This window comes from Triturus cristatus, chromosome 11, assembly GCF_964204655.1.
Source record: "Triturus cristatus chromosome 11, aTriCri1.1, whole genome shotgun sequence".
Lineage (NCBI taxonomy): Eukaryota > Metazoa > Chordata > Amphibia > Caudata > Salamandridae > Triturus > Triturus cristatus.
In genome coordinates this window covers 80,942,035-80,960,820 of record NC_140594.1, presented here as the reverse complement: position 1 = coordinate 80,960,820, position 18,786 = coordinate 80,942,035, and the positions used below count along the sequence as shown (strand labels likewise).

The 18,786-nt window shown below is 48.6% G+C and overlaps 1 protein-coding gene across 8 annotated transcripts in view; it reads right to left on the bottom strand.

Annotated features, from left to right (window-relative positions):
- The window catches only part of CLTCL1 (clathrin heavy chain like 1), a 369,670-nt gene that overhangs the window by 92,002 nt on the left and 258,882 nt on the right, over positions 1 to 18,786 (bottom strand). For all 8 annotated transcript variants that reach the window (XM_085634408.1, XM_085634412.1, XM_085634409.1 and 5 more), the window contains exons 27-29: positions 11,209 to 11,340; positions 10,394 to 10,504; positions 9,460 to 9,630 (exon numbers count right to left, since the gene is read on the bottom strand). In XM_085634408.1, the coding sequence (XP_085490534.1) occupies positions 9,460 to 9,630; positions 10,394 to 10,504; positions 11,209 to 11,340 (414 nt within the window). The remainder of the gene's footprint in view (positions 1 to 9,459; positions 9,631 to 10,393; positions 10,505 to 11,208; positions 11,341 to 18,786) is intronic.

The window sequence follows — 18,786 nt, the reverse complement described above, 5'->3', positions numbered from 1 at the left end:
AACCTCAGTCTTCCGCCTACTGGTGTTGTATGCTCGTAGGCTTTTGAATATTCTTTTCCCCCTGATGTTACTTTTTTGCGCCTCACCCTTGGGGGCATGACGAGGGTAGGCGTCCTCTTGCGTGCTGAGTCACTTTGATGAGGGCTGTTCGCCCCCTCTCCTCCTTTGGCCACGTCCGTTCCCTCTCCCGCGAAAGGACTGGCCCCGAGGTTGGTACTGCCAGTTTTGCTTCTGCTGACCTTGTCCGTGACTTTCACCCTGCTGACCCTGCTGGAACGTCTGGTGCGACGGCCCCTGCTGGCTTCCTCCCCTACCGTAGGGTCTCCGAGGGATTGCCTCGCCTCATTCCCCTCAGCTGTAGGGCCCCCATGGACCTCGCCGTTTCGTTTTCTTTTTTCAGATGGGTGAGCTTCTCGTCCACTGTTGCTCTGAACAGTGTCTCTCCGTTGAAGGGGGTGCCAAGGATGTTGTTCTGCACCTCCGGTTTGAATCCCGAGATTCTTAGCCATGCATGCCTTCTCTCGGTGACCCCTATGGCCATGAGTCTTGCTGAAGTCTCTGCCCCGTCCAACGCCGTCTTTATACACGAGTTGGCGATGTTCTTGCCTTCGTCTATCAGGTGTGAGGCTCTCTGGCGGTATTCTTCGGGGAGGTGCTTTACTAGCTCCCCCATCTCGTCCCAGTGCTGGTACTGGTGTCTATTGAGGAGTGCATTGGAATTTGCCATGCGCCAGTGCATTGCGGCGTTCCTCTCGACCTTTCTTCCTGTGAGGTCTATCCTCCTGCTCTCCTTATCAGGTGGTGGGCCCGAAGTTGCTGGTACGTTGGCCCTTCTCCTGGCCGTGGAAGCTATGATGGAGTCGGCGGTCACGCTACCCTTGATGTAAGGGGGGTCCAGGGAGGAGTGCTTATATTTCTTCTCTGTCCTGGGCGTGATCGACCGGCAGGTCGCTGGTTCCTTGAAGGCTTCTCTCCCCTGATTCATCACACTTTGTAGCATGGGGAGGAACTGGCTCCTTGTCTGGATGGGGAGCAGGGTCTCGAGGAGAAAATCGGCTTTCAGCTTCTCCTCGTCGAGTTTGACGCCGAAGGCTGTTGCTGCGCTCCTGACCACCATATTGTACACCCCGATGTCGTCGGGTGGCGAAGGCCTCGAAGGGTACGTGTCCACGGGCTCCTCCGGGTTTTCGGTGTCGAGATCCTGCCATTCGATGTCGTGGCTGGTAGATGGCGCCGAGTCGTAGAACGACTGTTGGTCTTCTTCCTCGGCTTCACCATCATAATAGGGCTCTTCTTCCTCTTCGAGATCCCTTGTTAGTCCTTCGGTGTCGAATTCGTCCTCGACCTCGACGACGTCCGCCGATGAAACCGTTGGAATCTTGAATTCCTTCATCTTGGCGTCGAACTCCTACTTCCTTTGAAGGATGTTCTCCATTTCGGCCTCGAGCCGCCTCTTCTTTTTCTCCATCTCGGAGATGCTTTCGGCGTCGACCGAGGGTCTTTTCGATGAAACTTGCGTCGACGTCGACCGTTCTTTCAGCGTCGATCGGCCCGTTTCCTGGGTTGTCTTCGACGACCCTTGCTTTTCGGCGTCTTTCGGCACCAGGGAGTCCTTTTCTAAGGATCCGCTCGGCCTCTTGTCCATGGTTCCCCCTTTGGTCGTCGAAGTTTTCGGCGCCGGGGCTCCCTTCGTGGACTTAGACTCTGATTTTCTCGAGTCACCCTCGTGTTTGAGGTACTCTGTTTTGCGCTTGACGATTCTCTTACCTCGTCTTCTTTTTTCTTGTCGGTCTCTACGACCGTGAAGTTTTTGGCTGTCTCGGCGACGTTGTCCTAGTCGTCCGTGGAGAGGCCCAGATCGTAGAGCGACGGGGCCTTACCCTTGCCATCCATGCTGGCGTTGGCTCTTCTCTGCCGACCTCTCACCCTGAGCGTCTTCGGCGCGAAGGCTGAGCAGGCGTTGCAGTCCTTACTCTGGTGTTCGACCGGTAGGCAGAGGTTGCAGACCGGATGCTGGTCCTTCTGCGCGAACTTGTGGTGGCAGTTTGGGCAGAACTTGAATGGCGTCTTGTCCATTGCGCTCAGGGCCTCTGAGTGCGCATTCTCCAAGGTCGTCGAAGAAAAAGGGCGCTGAACCTCCTTTCTTCGCGCTCCTGATGAAATCTCTTCCTTTCCTGTGATATCCTCTAGTATTTATCGACGAAACTCGCTTTTCTTTCTTCTTCCTTCGAGTGTAATTCTGGAGCTTCCCGATGACGATCCAGACCCAACGGCGGAAAAAAGAATCTGAAGATGGCGCCCCAAAGGTGGGACTTCCGCAGGAAGCACGACGACGTCACGGGAGGTGCACCAAATGGTGGTCGTCGACGCCCACCTGGGCTAGAGAAAAAAAAACAACAAAAAAAAACAAAGAAAAGACTACGAATCCGGACCCAACCACAAGATCGCGGAATAATGCACAGCATAGTGAATCCAGAAAGATTCACGCTGCAAAACACACTTTCATAAAGAACCATGTGTGTTATGTGAACAAAATAAACAAGGCAAGAGGTTTCATGGGTCCAAAGTATTTAACATGGGCCTCTTGGAATTCAGACACTAGGTTTAGACTCTGGTTTGACCCATCTTTCAATTTGCATCTCAGGCATGAACTGGCTGCTAAAGAAAGTACAGGAGAATGATGGAGTAATGTGTTGTGGAAAACAAAGAATAGCATGTTTAACACTGCACTACACCATGCTCTACGAAGGCAGGACAGAGGCATAGTTTGAGTATGTTCGAGTTGCTGGAGAAATAAGAACTAGAGATGCAAGGCTCAGCTAGGTGATATGCTGGGGGATTATGTATTTTCCTATCCACATAGCTGTGGGATGTATCCTGTTACCAGAGACAAGATGGTGATAGCACCACGTGCTACGAAGGGAGGAAATGCTTTTAAGGGCAGTGTCATGAGCGTTGAACAGGAAATGTACACAGTCTGGCACAACTGACAACAGGTCAAAGGAAACTGCTGATTGGGGGTAACGGATGGTCTCCAAAACAGACCTTCTCTGTAAATATATGCAACTGTTAATAGTTGCAAATATGTATTGAGATGTCAAGACTGAATATGCTACTTACCAGTATGCATCTGTTCTTGGCATGTAGGGCTGCTGACATTCATATCTGTGCATAGATCGCCGCCTAGTGTTGGGTCCGGATGTTTGCACGTTGTTGTCCTGGAAGAGTCTTCGAAGTATCCTGAGATAGGTGACTCCTCCCCTGGACCACAGTGCGCATGGGCATCCTCTCCATCCTCAGATTGTTTTTCGCCATTGTGGCAGTGATGGAGTAGATAAAGAAAGTGATGACCATGCTATACAGTAATTCTGAGAGCTGCAGCTGCTACAGGCGCCGGGGAGGAGGGTGGGCGATATGAATGTCAGCAGCCCTACATGCCAAGAACAGATGCATACTGGTAAGTAGCATATTCAGTTCGAGGCATGTGGGCTGCTGAATTCATATCTGTGCATAGAATACATAGCAGTACCTCCTATTAGCGGCGGCTACCAGTGCCAGCTGCAGCGTTCTGAAAAAGAGTTTTGAGAACAGCCTGTCCCACAGCTGCCTGCTGTTTTGAGTGTACATCTACACAGTAGTGTTTGGTAAATGTATGTATAGTGGACCATGTGGCTGCTCTACATATTTCCTGTAAAGGAATGTTTCCCAGGAAAGCCATGGACGCCCCTAACTTACGTGTTGAGTGGGCTCGTGGGGGAATCGTTAATGTGCGTTTAGCCTTTTGATAGCAAATTTGAATACATTTAACGATCCATCTGGCTATACCTGCTTTGGAAATGGCGTTGCCCTTGTGCTGTGGAGAAAAGGCAACGAAAAGTTGTTTTGTCTTCCTGAAGACCTTAGTTCTGTCTATATAGTACATGAGGGCTCTCTTTACATCTAGTGTATGGAGCATTCTCTCTGCTACATTCTGTGGATTTTGAAAGAAGACAGGCAGTTCAATAGTTTGATTCATGTGGAACTGCGATATTACTTTAGGCATGAATTTGGGGTTGGTACGTAGTACGACCCTGTTTGCGTGAACCTGTATGAATGACTCTTGAATGGTTAGTGCCTGGAGTTCACTAACTCTTCTTAACGAAGTGATTGCCACTAGGAAAGCTACTTTCCAGGTGAGGAATTGAATCTCACATGAGTGGAGAGGTTCGAAGGGTGGACCCATCAGTCGGGTGAGGACCAAGTTGAGGTTCCACACCGGTGCTGGTGGGTGTCTTGGGGGAATTACTCGTTTAAGTCCCTCCAAGAAAGCTTTGATGGCAGGCACTCTGAATAAAGAGAGGTGCTGCCTGTTCTGGAGATAGGCTGCTATTGCGGTCAAATGGATACGTATTGAGGTGTATGCCAGATTGCATCGGTATAGGTGTAAGAGGTAACAGATTATATTTTGAATGGATGCGTCTAGCGGGTTAATGTCATTGTTGTTGCAATAAATGACAAACCTCTTCCATTTAGCCGCATAGCAAGCTCTGGTAGTGGGTCTCCTGGCTTCTTTAATGATCTCCATACAGTCAGGTGGCAGGTTTAGGTAGCCAAACTCTAGGACTTCAGGAGCCAGATTGCCAGGTTCAGCTGTTGCGGATCTGGGTGCTGAATTTCTCCATGGTTCTGCGTCAAAAGCGCGGGTTTGATCCGCAGCCTTTGATGCGGCACCACGGAAAGTTCCAGAAAGGTTGTGTACCATGGCTGGCGTGCCCATGTTGGAGCAACCAGGATGAGTGTCATTGAGTGCTGTCGCAGTTTGCGTGCCACCAGCGGTATCAATGGCGCTGGGGGAAAAGCGTACGCAAATCTGCCGGACCAGTTCATCCATATCGCATTGCCCTGCGACTGTGGATGTGGGAACCTGGCGGCAAAGCTTTGGCATTTTGCGTTTTCGCTTGTCGCGAATAGGTCTATCTCTGGATGACCCCACTGCTGGAAGTACGTTTGGAGTACTGATGGGTGTAACTCCCACTCGTGCATCTGGTGGCTGTGTCTGCTGAGCAGATCCGCCATCTGGTTGTCCTTGCCGGGGAGGTGTTCCGCCATGAGGAATATGTTCCTCTGAATGACCCACTTCCACATGCTCTGAGCCAGATGAGACAACTGTGGAGAGTGTGTTCCTCCCTGTTTCTGTATGTAGTACATGGCAGTCATGTTGTCCGTCCGGATCAACACGACCTTGTTGCACAGATGTACTTTGAATGCCTTCATGGCTAGGAAGATTGCCATCAGTTCCAGAAGGTTGATGTGCATCTTCTTTTGTTGTGTTGTCCATAGTCCCTGCACTGTGTAATTGAGTACATGAGCTCCCCATCCCTGGAGAGACGCGTCCGCTGTCAGTATTATTTGTGGAACAGGCTCTTGGAACGGTCGGCCCTTGCAAAGGTTTTGTGGATTCCACCAATGCAGAGAGTTGTATGCCCGACCGCTCACCAACACTAGGTCTTTTAATTGCCCGTGAGCCTGATTCCATTGACGTGCTAAGCACTCCTGAAGCGGGCGCATATGTAGTCTCGCGTGTGGGACTATGAAAATGCAGGAGGCCATCATGCCTATCAACTGCATGAACACTCGCGCAGGAAGGGAGTGTTGGGGTTTGAACTTGGAAATCAGCATTTGCATGCTGTTGATCCTCACTAAATTTGGCTGAGCTGTGGCTGCCAGAGTGTCTATGGTCGCACCTAGGTACTGTTGTACGTGTGTGGGTTGGAGATGTGATTTTGGGTAATTTAGTGAGAATGCCAGACTGTGAAGAAGCTGAATGGTGCGGGACATGTGGCTGGCACATTGCTGGGCTGACTTTGCCTGAACAAGCCAGTCGTCCAGGTAAGGGTAGACGTGAACGTGTTGCCTCCGTAGATGTGCAGCCACGGTAGCTAGGCACTTTGTGAAAACTCTGGGTGCTGTTGTCACTCCGAAGGGGAGGACTTTGAATTGATAGTGCTGACCCTGAATGGTGAACCGGAGATATTTTCTGTGTGATGGGTGTACGGGTATGTGGAAATACGCATCTTTGAGGTCTAGCGTGGCTAGGAAATCTCCCTGTCTGAGGAGCGGGAGAACCTGCTGCAGGGTGAGCATGTGAAAATGCTCTGAGAGAATGTATTGGTTGAGGGGTCTCAGGTCTAGGATAGGTCTGAGTGACCCGTCCTTTTTTGGTATTAAGAAGTACAGAGAGTACACCCCTGTTCCCTGCTGGCGTACGGGCACGACCTCTATTGCGCCTTTTTGCAGCATACTTAGCGCTTCCTGCTGTAATAACGCTAAGTGCTCTGAGGACATAGGACGGTGCCTTGGCGGTATGGTGGGTGGAGTGGAGGTTAATTCGAGACAGTAACCGTGTTGGATAACATCTTTGACCCACCTGTCTGTGGTGATGGAATTGCACGTGGACAGGAACCGCTGGAGTCTCCCCCCGACAGGTGTTATGTGGTCGGGGGGAAGGGAGAGGGCGTCACTGTTTGTTCTTAGGGGAGGACCTGGTATTGCCGTAACCACGTCCTCTGTCCTTGGTGCTGGAGCCACGATATCCACCTCGGGTGTTTTTATCGTAGGAACTCTGTGTGCCCCCTTTATTGTAGGTTTGCTGTGCCCCCTGTCCTCTACCTGCACCTCTATTTCCGGGGCGACGAAAGGAGCCACTACGAAATGTCTGTGTTTGCAGAGCCCCCATTGACTTCGCAGTGTCCGTGTCTTTTTTTTATCTTTTCTAAGCTGGCGTCAACCTCCGGTCCAAATAAGTAGTCGGGGTTGACCGGTTGATTGAGGATGTTATTTTGGACCTCAGGTTTGAATCCGGAGATTCGTAATCAGGCGTGTCGTCGTAGCATGACGCTGGTGTTTATTGCCCTTGCAGCAGTGTCTGCAGCATCTAGTGCACACTTGATGGATGCGTTTGTGAGCAGTTGTCCCTCCCTGATGAGGAGCTCCGCTGCCTCTTTGTACTCGTCTGGCAGGTGTTGGAGTAGGGACTCTAACGTGTCATAGTGTGAGCGGTCGTAGCGAGCTAGGAGGGCCTGTGTATTGGCGATGCGCCATATGTTTGCTGCCTGGGCTGCAATCCGTTTGCCGGAGGTCTCTAGAACCTTGGACTCTTTGTCCGGGGGAGGAGCATCACCAGTTGTCTGCGAGTGTGCCCGTTTGCGAGCATTGGCAACCACAATGGAGTCCAGAGGCAATTGGCTCCTAATGTACGTGGGGTCCCCAGGTGCGGGTTTGTATTTTTTCTCGATCCTGGGGTTTATTACCCGTGCCCTGGTGGTCTCTTTGAAAATGTCATTTGCTGGCTTGAGGACACCTTTTCACATGGGCAGAGTTTTTACAGTCCTCTCGGAGGATGCGAAAGTGTCCACCAAGAAATCATCCTCGATAGTGTCTGAGTGGAGTTGCACTCCATGATTGGCTGCGGCCCGTTCAATGAGGGCGTTGAATGCAGCAGTGTCCTCTGTGGGGGACGTTTTTGCGCCATAAAGTTGTGTGTCCTGTGTATCCAGAGCGGCACCTGGCTCTACGGGGTCATCCCAGACCTGATCAGGGTCTTGCTGGCCCTCAGGGTCCATGTCTTCGGGGTATGTGGCGTCGTCACCCATGTAGTCCTCCACTGCATCCGTGTCGGAGTGCGTTGGAGAGAATGATGGATCTGTGTAAGAGGTGTGGATGCGTTCATAAAGAACTGGTTCCGATTACGCAGGCATTTTTTGTTTTAGCGGGATCCTATAAGAGTCCAAAGCGTGCCCTGAAGTGATCTTCCGCTTTCGGAGCATAAGCCTGCCGGTGTCGGCGTCGATGAAGTGAGACGGCGATGTCCCAGTAGTCGAGTGTTCGGTAGATGGGGACCTTGTCTGGGTAACGCGGGTTCTGATTTCGAACATCTTCGGCGCCGTGGATGGCCGCAAACCAAAGGTGATGTTGGCCGGTGCCGAAGGTGCCTTCTGTGCCCGTTTCGGTTTGGAGCCCGACGAGGTCTGGAGGGCTGCCTTTTCCCTGATGCGTTGCAAGGACACTGCCACTTGTTGCACCTGGAACGCCGACGGTTCTTTGGCGCCGAGAGGTTCCGTCGAGGCAGGTGTGGACTTCTTCGAAGTCACCGGGTCATCGAGCCGAGGAGGGGTAGTAGCCGTCGACGGCGTTGATGAATGTACCTTAGTAGGTGCCTTTGAGGTGGATAGCGATGCAGTGGCCATTTTCACCTTGATGGCTGGTGCCGATTGCTTCGGTGCCGGGGGCCTTGGCGCTTTGACGGTACCGATGGATTTTCTTTTTGGGTCGGCGCCGACATCGGCTGCAGCGAGTTCGGCACCGAAGTCCCTTTTGGTGCGGTCGGAACCGATGGGTTTGGCTGGCGTCGAAGGTGTGGTGGTCCTCGAGCCGACCAGTGTCAGTTTTACTTTCGGTTTCTGTTGAACCGGTGCGATGATTGGTTTCGGTTTCGTGGTAGGGAAACCAGTCTTTTTAGGTAACAATGGCTCTCGCTGAACGTCCGTGGCCGGGCCAGAGGGCGGGGCCGAGGAACTGCGGGATTGGTCTTGGGTAAGGCCCGAAGGCGATCCCTCGACCGGAGCCGTCGACTGACTCACTGGGATATCCTCCATTTGGACGGGTAGGCCTTGCTCCTCACCGGAGCTACCTTCTTCGGCCCCTAAGGCCTCGTCGTAGTCTCCTACCTCATCGTCGGCTTCTTCCCTGTGAAAAAGCTCTTCATCGACATCTTCCGATCGGGAACCGTGTTCGGAAGTGGGGCTGGAGGGTGTATTTTCCACGCTTTCGACATCTTCGTCCTCGGTGCTGAAGATGTTGGTCGGGGCTGGTGCCGCTTGCTGCGCTTCCAGTCGCGCGGCTCGTCGATTCCGTAGAGTCTTCTTGGATCGGAATCGGGCACAGGCCATGCATTTCGATTCGTCATGATCCGGTGAGAGGCATTTGTTACACACCGGGTGGACGTCGATATGGGGGTATTTGGCGTGGCAAACAGGACACCGCTTGAATGGGGTCCTCGATTCCATCGTCGAAGTTCGGTCGATGGTCGGATTTAATGGATCCGAAAAGTTGTTAAAGTCGCTAAACTAGCCTGTAAACTGTCGATACCGATCGGGAACAGTACCGTCGAGAACTAAAGGCCTTTTGGCCTGAAACTAGATTTTCCTAACTTGAGTCAAGATAAGCACATCCGAACCCAATGATGGAAAAAAAACAATCTGAGGATGGAGAGGATGCCCATGCACCCTGTAGTCCAGGGGAGGAGTCACCTATCTCAGGATACTTCGAAGACTCTTCCAGGACAACAACGTGCAAACATCCGGACCCAACACTAGGCGGCGATCTATGCACAGATATGAATTCAGCAGCCCACATGCCTCGAACACACATATACTGCTGGTGGTGGCAGTAATCTAGTTAACACCCCTAAACAGAACTTACCTTGTAAAGGCGATCTTTCTTGCAAAGCTCCACACTCTGCTTCCAGCGGTTGTTGCCTTTGTACAAATAAGCTGCAATTCGTCGGAACTCTATCAGCTCGTGCTTCTCGAGGCGCTGCGCCAGGCTAATGTTGTCAAAGTTATCATAAGCATCAATGGAAGCCCGCAGACCCTGCAAAAGTCAAGCACACCATCACATCTTTCATGGAGAACAGGTAGAGAGTGACTCACTGTAACAACCACTTTCAGTCTGTCCCCCAAAGTAATACATGGGCCATAAAAATATGGGGCACTAAAATGCTGAATTAAAACAAATCAAATATTTCACAAGTAAATGTCAACAAACAAAATAGCTAGTTTAGAGATTAACCGATTGGATTTCAGGGAGCTGCAAGAAGTATAGAAATACAGCAAGTGAATCGATGCATGTCTTGATTAAAAGACACAATCTAAAATATCAAACAACTGATTTCTAAATAAGTCAACAGTGGTCTTTAAAAAGATGGCTGTGCGGTCCCTAGACTGCACCAGTGCTTGGGAATGGACTGAAAGATTCTGATGAAGGGGACACGTGTTTGACCACTATGGCAGCTGACATACAGAGGTCATGGGTGGAAAATACACTGTTTAAGTGCTATTCTATCCACTGCCTACTGGGAGGCTCAAGAAGTTCAAATGTGTGCACAGCTGTGGAATCCTGACAATTGATGCTGGGTTGCTGAATGTTAAGACTCTGGTAAAAGGGAAACCCCAAAAAGCATTCCATGTCGGCTTCAGGTGGGTCAGGTTACCCTACACAATGTATTCAGCCTTGTCCGTGATTGCTGGGCGTAAAGCCCCCATGACACCAGGCTTCTTTAAGTCTATCATCTAGGGTCTGTGACAAGTCTAAGTTCCCTGCCACATCTCATATCACATCCTGCACCTCTCCTCACCTGATAATCCTCCTCCTCTGTCAGCAGATTGTTCAAGGCCTCATTGACACCTTTGTTGTTGTGGTTCTGCACCGAACGCAAGTATGGTTTCACAAGTGGTAACTGGTTCACCTAGGCAGTTGAAAACAGGAGTAAGTCCATTAAAAAAGGTACATGTGGTCTAAAAGTAGGAAATGCACTAAAATGACTGAAAACAGCAGGCTGAACATCCAAGATAACACAGCATGCACGCCTTTTTCTGCAACTCTACTTTTCAAGTCTTCGCAATCAGTGAAAACGTTTTTTTTATATTAAAAACAATTAGAATAAGCATGTGCACAGCCAAGAAATCTCAGTTTAAAACGGTTAAACTTGGAGCGTTAGCACATTAGAGCACACAAGAGGAAGCCAGTAGGAGTAGACTGACAGACAATAGCTGTAAAGTAGTCCCTTGTAATTCAATGAAAGCACCCAAATGGAGGTGGAAGGATACGCCCAAAAAACAACTCGCATTATGCTAGAGATTAATATCCCACTTGGTTGAAGCACGCCTTGATTGACAGTCTCGAGCCAATGTATGAAAATGTTGGTCGAAGAAAGTCAAAGGCTGAATGGGGCAGATTCAAAACCCACTATGTATATGGTTAGAAATATGGCAATTGGAGAGCTGCACTATCAAGAGCCAGAGCTCGGGTCCCCCGCTCTGCGGGGGCTGCGGGGGCTATTGTTACGCCACTGTGTAATGGACCTCATTGACTTTTCTTGTTTCTACATTGAAAAGGCCAAGCCACTCGTAACATCCTACAAAGTTAAGAAGTTCAGCCTTGAATGCTCACCTTAGAGAAGTAGCTGACCGTCCTAGTGTGGTCTAGTCTAGGCGACAACACCATCAGCAGGTCATTGATGAGGAGTGGTTTGAAGTCGAGGTAGTACTGCAGGGCTCTGTAATACAACTCCACGTTGGCCACCTGTTGGAGAAAGGAGGAAGAAATAGACAGGTTGGGGGTCAGAAACAGCATCGCAATCCGTTTAAAAGAGACAACTTATGAGGAAGCTAGAGACATGATGAATCTCAGAACTGAAATCAGCCATTTTCCACTGGGAAAGGCCCAATTCATATTCACTTAAATTCCAAAGGACGTGATCAGAATGACCTTATTATAAACTATTTCATGATGTGAGCGAGGACACTGAAATCATCAATAGTCCACGGCGATGTGCATAATGATAATCACAACAAACTGCCACTATTTTCCTTAGCATCAAACTACTACAACATTCTACTTCCATTGAAAAAACTGCTAACCAGCCAAACAAATAGTCGCAATGTTTTAGGGTCTGAGTTAGATCTTGGCGGACAGGTTACTCCATCACAATGGTGACGGATATCCCATCTGCCGAAATATAAATCCAATAGGATAGAATGGGATTTATATTTCAGTGGATGGGATATCCATCACCGTTGTGATGGAGTAACCGGTCCACCAAGATCTAAAGCAGGCCCTTAGATGTCATTCCCCGGATTCTTGCAAAAACCTTAATGTTTTACTGACCATGACCTAGTAATGAGACAATACTTAACTATACAGACACTTTTCAAGATTTGCGCACTTTGTAAGCAAAAAAGACAGATACCCATCAGAGGCACAAAGAGCTAAGTAAAGCATATACAAATAAAAACAAGCGAGAGGGGAGCACTTAGTTAATGGTCTATTGTGTGCTCGTCCTATTGGTTGACTCTGTACAACACAGTATGATATACACCAGATTCCGTGAATAGATTGATTCGCAATGATTAAGGCTAAGTAGTGATGCGCAGCTACGACAGTTTTCTCTACTTAAGAATGCTGCACTCTACCCCATCATGGTGGCATGCTTTACCACCGAGTTAGCTCCACAACCTGAATAAGGAGGTCATTCTTATCCAGAAAGGGCTAAATAGAACCCATCTGTAACAAACCTGCAGTTTGTCAGACTCTTTTGAAGTGATCCTTTTTGTTTCAACCTTTGGCTGATAAGCTGTCCCTACTCTTTGCTTATCATGGATCACTGGGGACGTCAGAATACAATCAAACGTAACCCAACTGGTCTTACTGAAGACTCCCTATGTGAAGGTTAAAAAGGTGGTGGATGCTAGTCGAGCATCCTGTGTTCCTCCTCTTGTAAAGCTGTACCACCGAATTCAAAGAGCCTCAGTCAGGGTTGATGGCTTTATCAGGATAGAGGTCACATAGTTTTTACTGCCCACTATACATCACTGTAGGTATTGATGTAAAGCGGTGTGTTAGGAATGTGAGTGGTTAGAAATAGCAAGTACAAACCAAGAATATATATATTTTTTTCCTATAGAGGGAACAACCAAATTCAACAACTTTGTGTAACACATGAGCACAAGCCAAGACTCTGCTTTCTGTATGCGTAGAAATACGTCATTTTCCAATTCCTAACACAAGTACCGTCAGTGTTGCCACATCATGCATTTATTTTGAAATTGTGTCGTTGTACCTAGTAATAGTCGTCTACGTACCTAGTGGGGTCCCAAAAGGGGAAGAGAAGAGTGGTTCACTAAAGACAGTTCCTCTGCTTAATTCAAGTGTTACATTTATTTTGGTAAATAAAATGGCCACAAAAATGACTAAAGGGTATCTTCATTATAATTTGAGAGGGGATTAGGTGGGCACTGGGTAAGAGTCCAGAGGATTTGGTTTGCAAAAACCTGTCTAAGCTACAAATCAGTTACGTGCTGTGAATAAATGAATCCGAAGAATCACGCGTCATACAGTGTGTTGTGCTGAGAATTGTAAAGCAACACAAGTTGCTAGATGATTCACATGCAGCTAGAGGTTGGAGACCAAATAACTAAATTCATGCAACAAATACAACGATTATTATAAGGCAAGTAACCAAACTACACTGACCTACTGTGTCAGAGATACTAAACACATGACTAATTGCGCTTCTCATTATACACAGAGAACAATCCTAAATAAAAAGTTACTTACCCTTAGGAGTAATCCTCCTGGATTTCTCCATCTACCTGCAGATTACTCACCTCTTGAATCTACTCCAGGCATCAGACGTGATCTGTAGGAGTTGAAATGGCAGGTGGTGCTCTGCTCCAGCTCAACGCCAGGAAGCATCCTGCACAAGACATCACCAAAGACATAAAAGTTCCACGCACATATGTTCCTGGTTTGTTTTTCCACAACCAAGAGTTAGAGACAAGGCCGACTATACTGAAAATGAGGACCTTACTAAGGGCCTAAACCACTTCTCAGGTGGGGAGGTAGGCGAGATTGGCGAGCAACCTGCAAGCAAATACAGTATCCACCACAAAGTAAGTTACTAAAGGTAAGTAACATTCTTCTGATAGATACTGATACATAGTAATACCTGCAGATTTCTCACCTCTTGAATACATACCCAAGTACCACCTCCATAGTGGTGAGTGCAAAGAAAAGGTTAAACCAAGAAGTGCGACAGAAAAGATCTTCCAAAATGGACATCCCTACAGACTTCTTAATCTAGACAGCAATGTCTTGTGATGGTGTGGTCAGAAGCCCTTGTTGCAGCCGAGCAGATGAAGAGAAAAGGAAAAACCCTGAAGAAGCTTTGGCCCTGGAGGAAAAGGACCTGATGCCCTCAGAAGACTCTTTGCTTAAGAGAGCACAGCAGATCTGAATCCCAGCCTTTTATGGCACCACTTTCAATGAACAGCTGGTCATCAATCCAGCATTCAGGGGTCCAATCCACATAGAAGCTCAAAGTCTTGCAGAGATTCAGATGTTAGAGCTTTTTCTCCTTCTTGGTGGAAGAAGGATGTGGATAAAATGTAAGTAAGCAGGGTGATAGACTGGCCCACGTCAAACGGAGTGACCAATTCGGGCAGGAATTTAACTTTTGTCCTACGAACCAACTTTTCCAGAAAGAAAGATGTAAATGGATGACAGGCACACAAAGCCTGCATCTCGCTAATATGTTGAGTCGATTTGCAGGCAATCCAGAAAACGTTCTATCATCAACAGCCACAACAGGCAGTTATGCACGGGCTCGAACAGGGGACTTATCGAAAAGTTAAGCATCAAATTAAGGTCCCACTGAGACACAATGAAGTGTCAAGGAGGATACATTTATTTCAAACCTTTGAAAACCTCACAATCAGCGATTTAAATAACAAGTTGCTCGGGTAAACAAAGGAAGACCAAAGGGCTTAGAGGTAACCTTTAACAGTGCCAACAGCATGGCCTGGCTAAAGAAAGCATAGCGCAAATGAAAGACACATTTAACGGGAGCCGCGCTGTCCCTGGCCCACCAAGAAGCAAAACGTCCACAGTACAGAAATGTTGCGGAAGGATGGGAAGCCTACAAAATGACGCCCATCACCGCGTTTGAAGGTATTCAAATTGCACCACTGACTCTCCATGCCTGAAGGCGACTCTGGAGAGTCAAGTAGAATACCTGTGCCTCTAACCGCGAGAGGAGATCTGCACTAAGAGGAAGAGCGAATAGAGGGCACAAGGACACACTGATCAGATGCATACCACAGCCTCCGAGGCCAGTCTGGTGCAATCAAAATCATCTGTGCCCAGTTCTGACACCTCTCCCTCATACCATTAATGGGACAGGCAGGATGAGTGAGAACGTCCTATGTCAAACAGAATGCATCTCATTGAGGTTCCTTAAGCGGAACCCGAAGAACGTAAAACACCCAATATTGTGGGTTTACCAACACGGAGAAGAGTTGACCCAAACAGAGAAATCCTGAACCATCTGAGGGTGAAGCTGGCACTGGGTGTGTGTGTGTGTGTGTGTGTGTGTGTGTGTGTGTGGGGGGGAGGAGGCTTGGACGCTATGTTGCGAGATCTGGCAGATGAGAGGATCCCGGCATCAAAGTGCAAGGTGACCACCTAGGGATCAGACGCTGCTGTGGGGAGAAAGGCACAATGCTGTATTTTGACCCTATTGTGAACATTCGGCAGATGCAGCATAAATCTTCTGTGGCTGTCTGATTCGGGTGGAGGTACAATACTGACAATGTCTTAGCGACACTGTAGGTTTTTTGGAGGTGCCGGAAGATGTGCACTGCCGCAGAGCCACCCAACACGCAGGACCAGGACCTTAGGGACTATATGCATGCCTGACAGCCACATATAATACATAGGCCATCAACAATAGCGGAGTGTATCTTGAGAATTTTACAATTTCTTAGAGCCAGTGGGGAACCAAGCACCTGGTCTTTGGGGAAAAACACCACAACAAGATGGTGCATGACAAATCTGCGAAACTCACGCCAAGTCAATAGAATAGATTAGGAAGTTACTTACCTTCGGTAACGCCTTATCTGAAGAGACTATCTTGCCTCAGATTCCTTACTTTACAATATTCATCAGGTGTCCAACTGGATCCGGAAATTTTCTATCAGTAACCATGCGCACCGATGGATGGTGTCATTGACTTTGCATCGGTGTCATCTCCGCCATGATGTACACAGAGCTAAATAGGGGCCACCCGTGCTTGTTGACGTCAATTCTTTTCACGCCACTTATGCTTATCTATTAAGAGCTATGGTCAGTCCTTTTTTGACTGACCTTTTTCCTCAACTGATAGTCAACACTTTGAGAAATACTTCTCCTGGAATGCTAAGGTTGTCCACTAAGAAACCAGCACGTTTCAAGCCATGTGGTGCCTCGCAAAGGCAGATGTTATGTTAGGGTAGCTTATATAGCGCATGGCTGCCCCAGCAACGGGGCGTCCCAGCGCTTGCAGACAAACCAGATACACATCAACCCAGCCAGGGGTGGGAAGAACCACAGAGAACCGGGCCTAAAGAGTGGCAAATAGCCTCACTTACATTATATATACTTACCTTAGTTGTAAAGGTACGTGTGGTAAGGGTATATGCATAGTAAAGGCTTGCATTGAAAAGGTATATGCATAGTAAAAACATTGCATGGTAAATGCGTGTGGTAATGTCATACAATCACTGGAAAAGGCACAGCCATCACCCAGAGAAAACAACTAAAGACTCAAGAGATTAAAAAAATTACATGATATGTAAAGTCTCTATATAACAAATGTAATAACAATAAAACATACAAAAGTTCAAAGACACAAAAAGCAGGCACCAATACACAACAGAGGAACAAAAAACAGATCCAATATCCATCATGTTAAGAGAAGAAATTCATAAAGAAGATTTAGATTTTCGCTGCTGTTTCTTAGTTGGCCATGAAATTGGATGTGACTCTTAGTCAGGTGTTACCCTTTTTCGACCCATTTTTGGCTAAATTCTAAAAATGCTTTTCTTGGAGTTCGTTTCTGCATCAGGCACATAGTCTCTGAAACGATCAAGGAGTCCAAATGGATGCAATATAGCTTAGAGTCTTGTCTGTGACAAACCCACACTTGATTTGTCTTTGGTGCCTGGAACGGGACCACGACTAAGACCTGTGAGGACTGCAGTGTCATACATATGAAGACGCTGAGGGAGCGTTCCCTCAAACTCCTCCCCGCCCAACGTCATGCGGATGGCCTATAACCACTCATGGAGCCCCTCCAGATGGTCCCCCGATCCAATTGGTTGGTTAAGTCCGACCAAAAGAAGAAGTCCAAAAATTCAAAGCAGTCTTCGACTTCACCCAGCCAGTTCAAGTCCTCAGATGTTGGCACTTTAGGCCTCACTCCTCCGTGGAACTCTGGTCAGGGTCCACTCAACGCCTCCTTGACTTTCCCAGAGGCGAAGCGACCCCCGCCGAACTGAAAGAGTTCTATAAGGTCATGCACATCATGTTTGGGCGACTCGGCCTCTCTGGTGCGCCTATGTGCCCCGCGGGAGGGGCCCTCGCTGGATTCATAATGGTGGGTTCGCCCTCCGCACCAGTCGGGCATCTTGAATCCGGTGCTAAATCCAGAGCGGTGCCACTGGGGATATCAAGACCTTCCACAGTGCCCACATCTGTATGGAAGTTCCTGGCAACACCGATGCCCCGTGGCAGCACCATCCCCATCGCTATACCTGACTGACTGACTCTGGCATACCTTCAAACCCTGCAAGTGGTGGTGTGACAGTTGAAGGACAGAGCCCACCAACTATATGCCATGTCCATTGCTGAGCAATGGTCCAGGCGCAATAATGTGTGCCAGGTAGGCATACTGGAAAAAGCAGAGGGCACGGATGTGGAGATCTTTGTGGAGAATTTGGTGATACAGACAATCAAACCATGAGACTTCTCACTGCATTTTGAGGTAAAGCAAGCACATCGGGTGCCAGAGGCCCTGGCAAAACCTGGAGTCAGATCATGACTCCTCCTGGCCCGCATTCTCAACTTTAGGAACAGCAACGCAAACTTTGAGCGGCTCGCTGGCAAAGTCCCACATAATATGAAAATCACTCAATAACGATCTCCCGGATTACAGCCAGGCAGTTTAAGCCCAATGCAGTTCCTTTAATAAGGTGAAGGCACAGCTTCACAGGCAGACCCTGCAATACATGATGATTTTCCTGGAGCACTTAAAGGTCTTGGCAGAGGGGAGCTCTTGGTTTTTTGAATCACCACAAAAAGCCTGGGAGAGGCAGGAGGTCAGTGGAGAACGGATGAGTATGAAGGGGAAGCGCATCGGAGGAGCCAGGTCCGAGAGGCAGAGAGCAAGGGGACGGCACCGCCATCAGATGCAAGATAGAATGGTGTGATATGGACTGAGGCCGCCCTGATTAAACTCTGAGGCTCACTGTACTTTGGGAGAGGGGATGGCAGTCCAACGATGGAGTGTTCAGAGGCAAGGAACAACAGACGCCATCTCAGACAGTGACCAATTCCTGTTAGCAGAGTTCGAGAGTTAAGGAGCCGAGGCAGAACACAAGCAGGTTTGAGATTACGAAGGGGTGTGTAACAAGCATTTCGGGCATTTGGGTGGAGGCTAGTTTACAAACTTGCAGCCCAAGGAAAGGGAGTTATGGGGGCTGGGGGGGGGTTTGGTATTGTCTGCTACAGCAGCCAGTAAACACGGAGGCGGGAGGGGGGAGCAGGGTCACACACTTTACTACACCCCAGCATGAACAGGATGCAGAAAAGACCAGAACCTAAAGGAACAACTCTTGAACTCCTTTTGTGAAATGTGAATGGGCTGGGCAACAAGTTGAAGAGAGGGTTGGTGTCCCAGTTCCTATTCAGACACAACCAGGACCTCATTTTGCAACAAGAGACATACCTGGTGGAGAACCATTTCAAATACCTCAGACGGGGAAGATACTGGACCCTGGTGCATTCTAGTTTCACCCAGGGGGTCTGCATCCTAGCTCGCAAATCGCTCCTCCTAACTATCACAGACACATGAACAGACCGAGGTGGCTGCTTTGCACAGCTGACGTGCAGAATGGAATGGGTAGAAACTCATGGTAGCTTCATGATACTTGC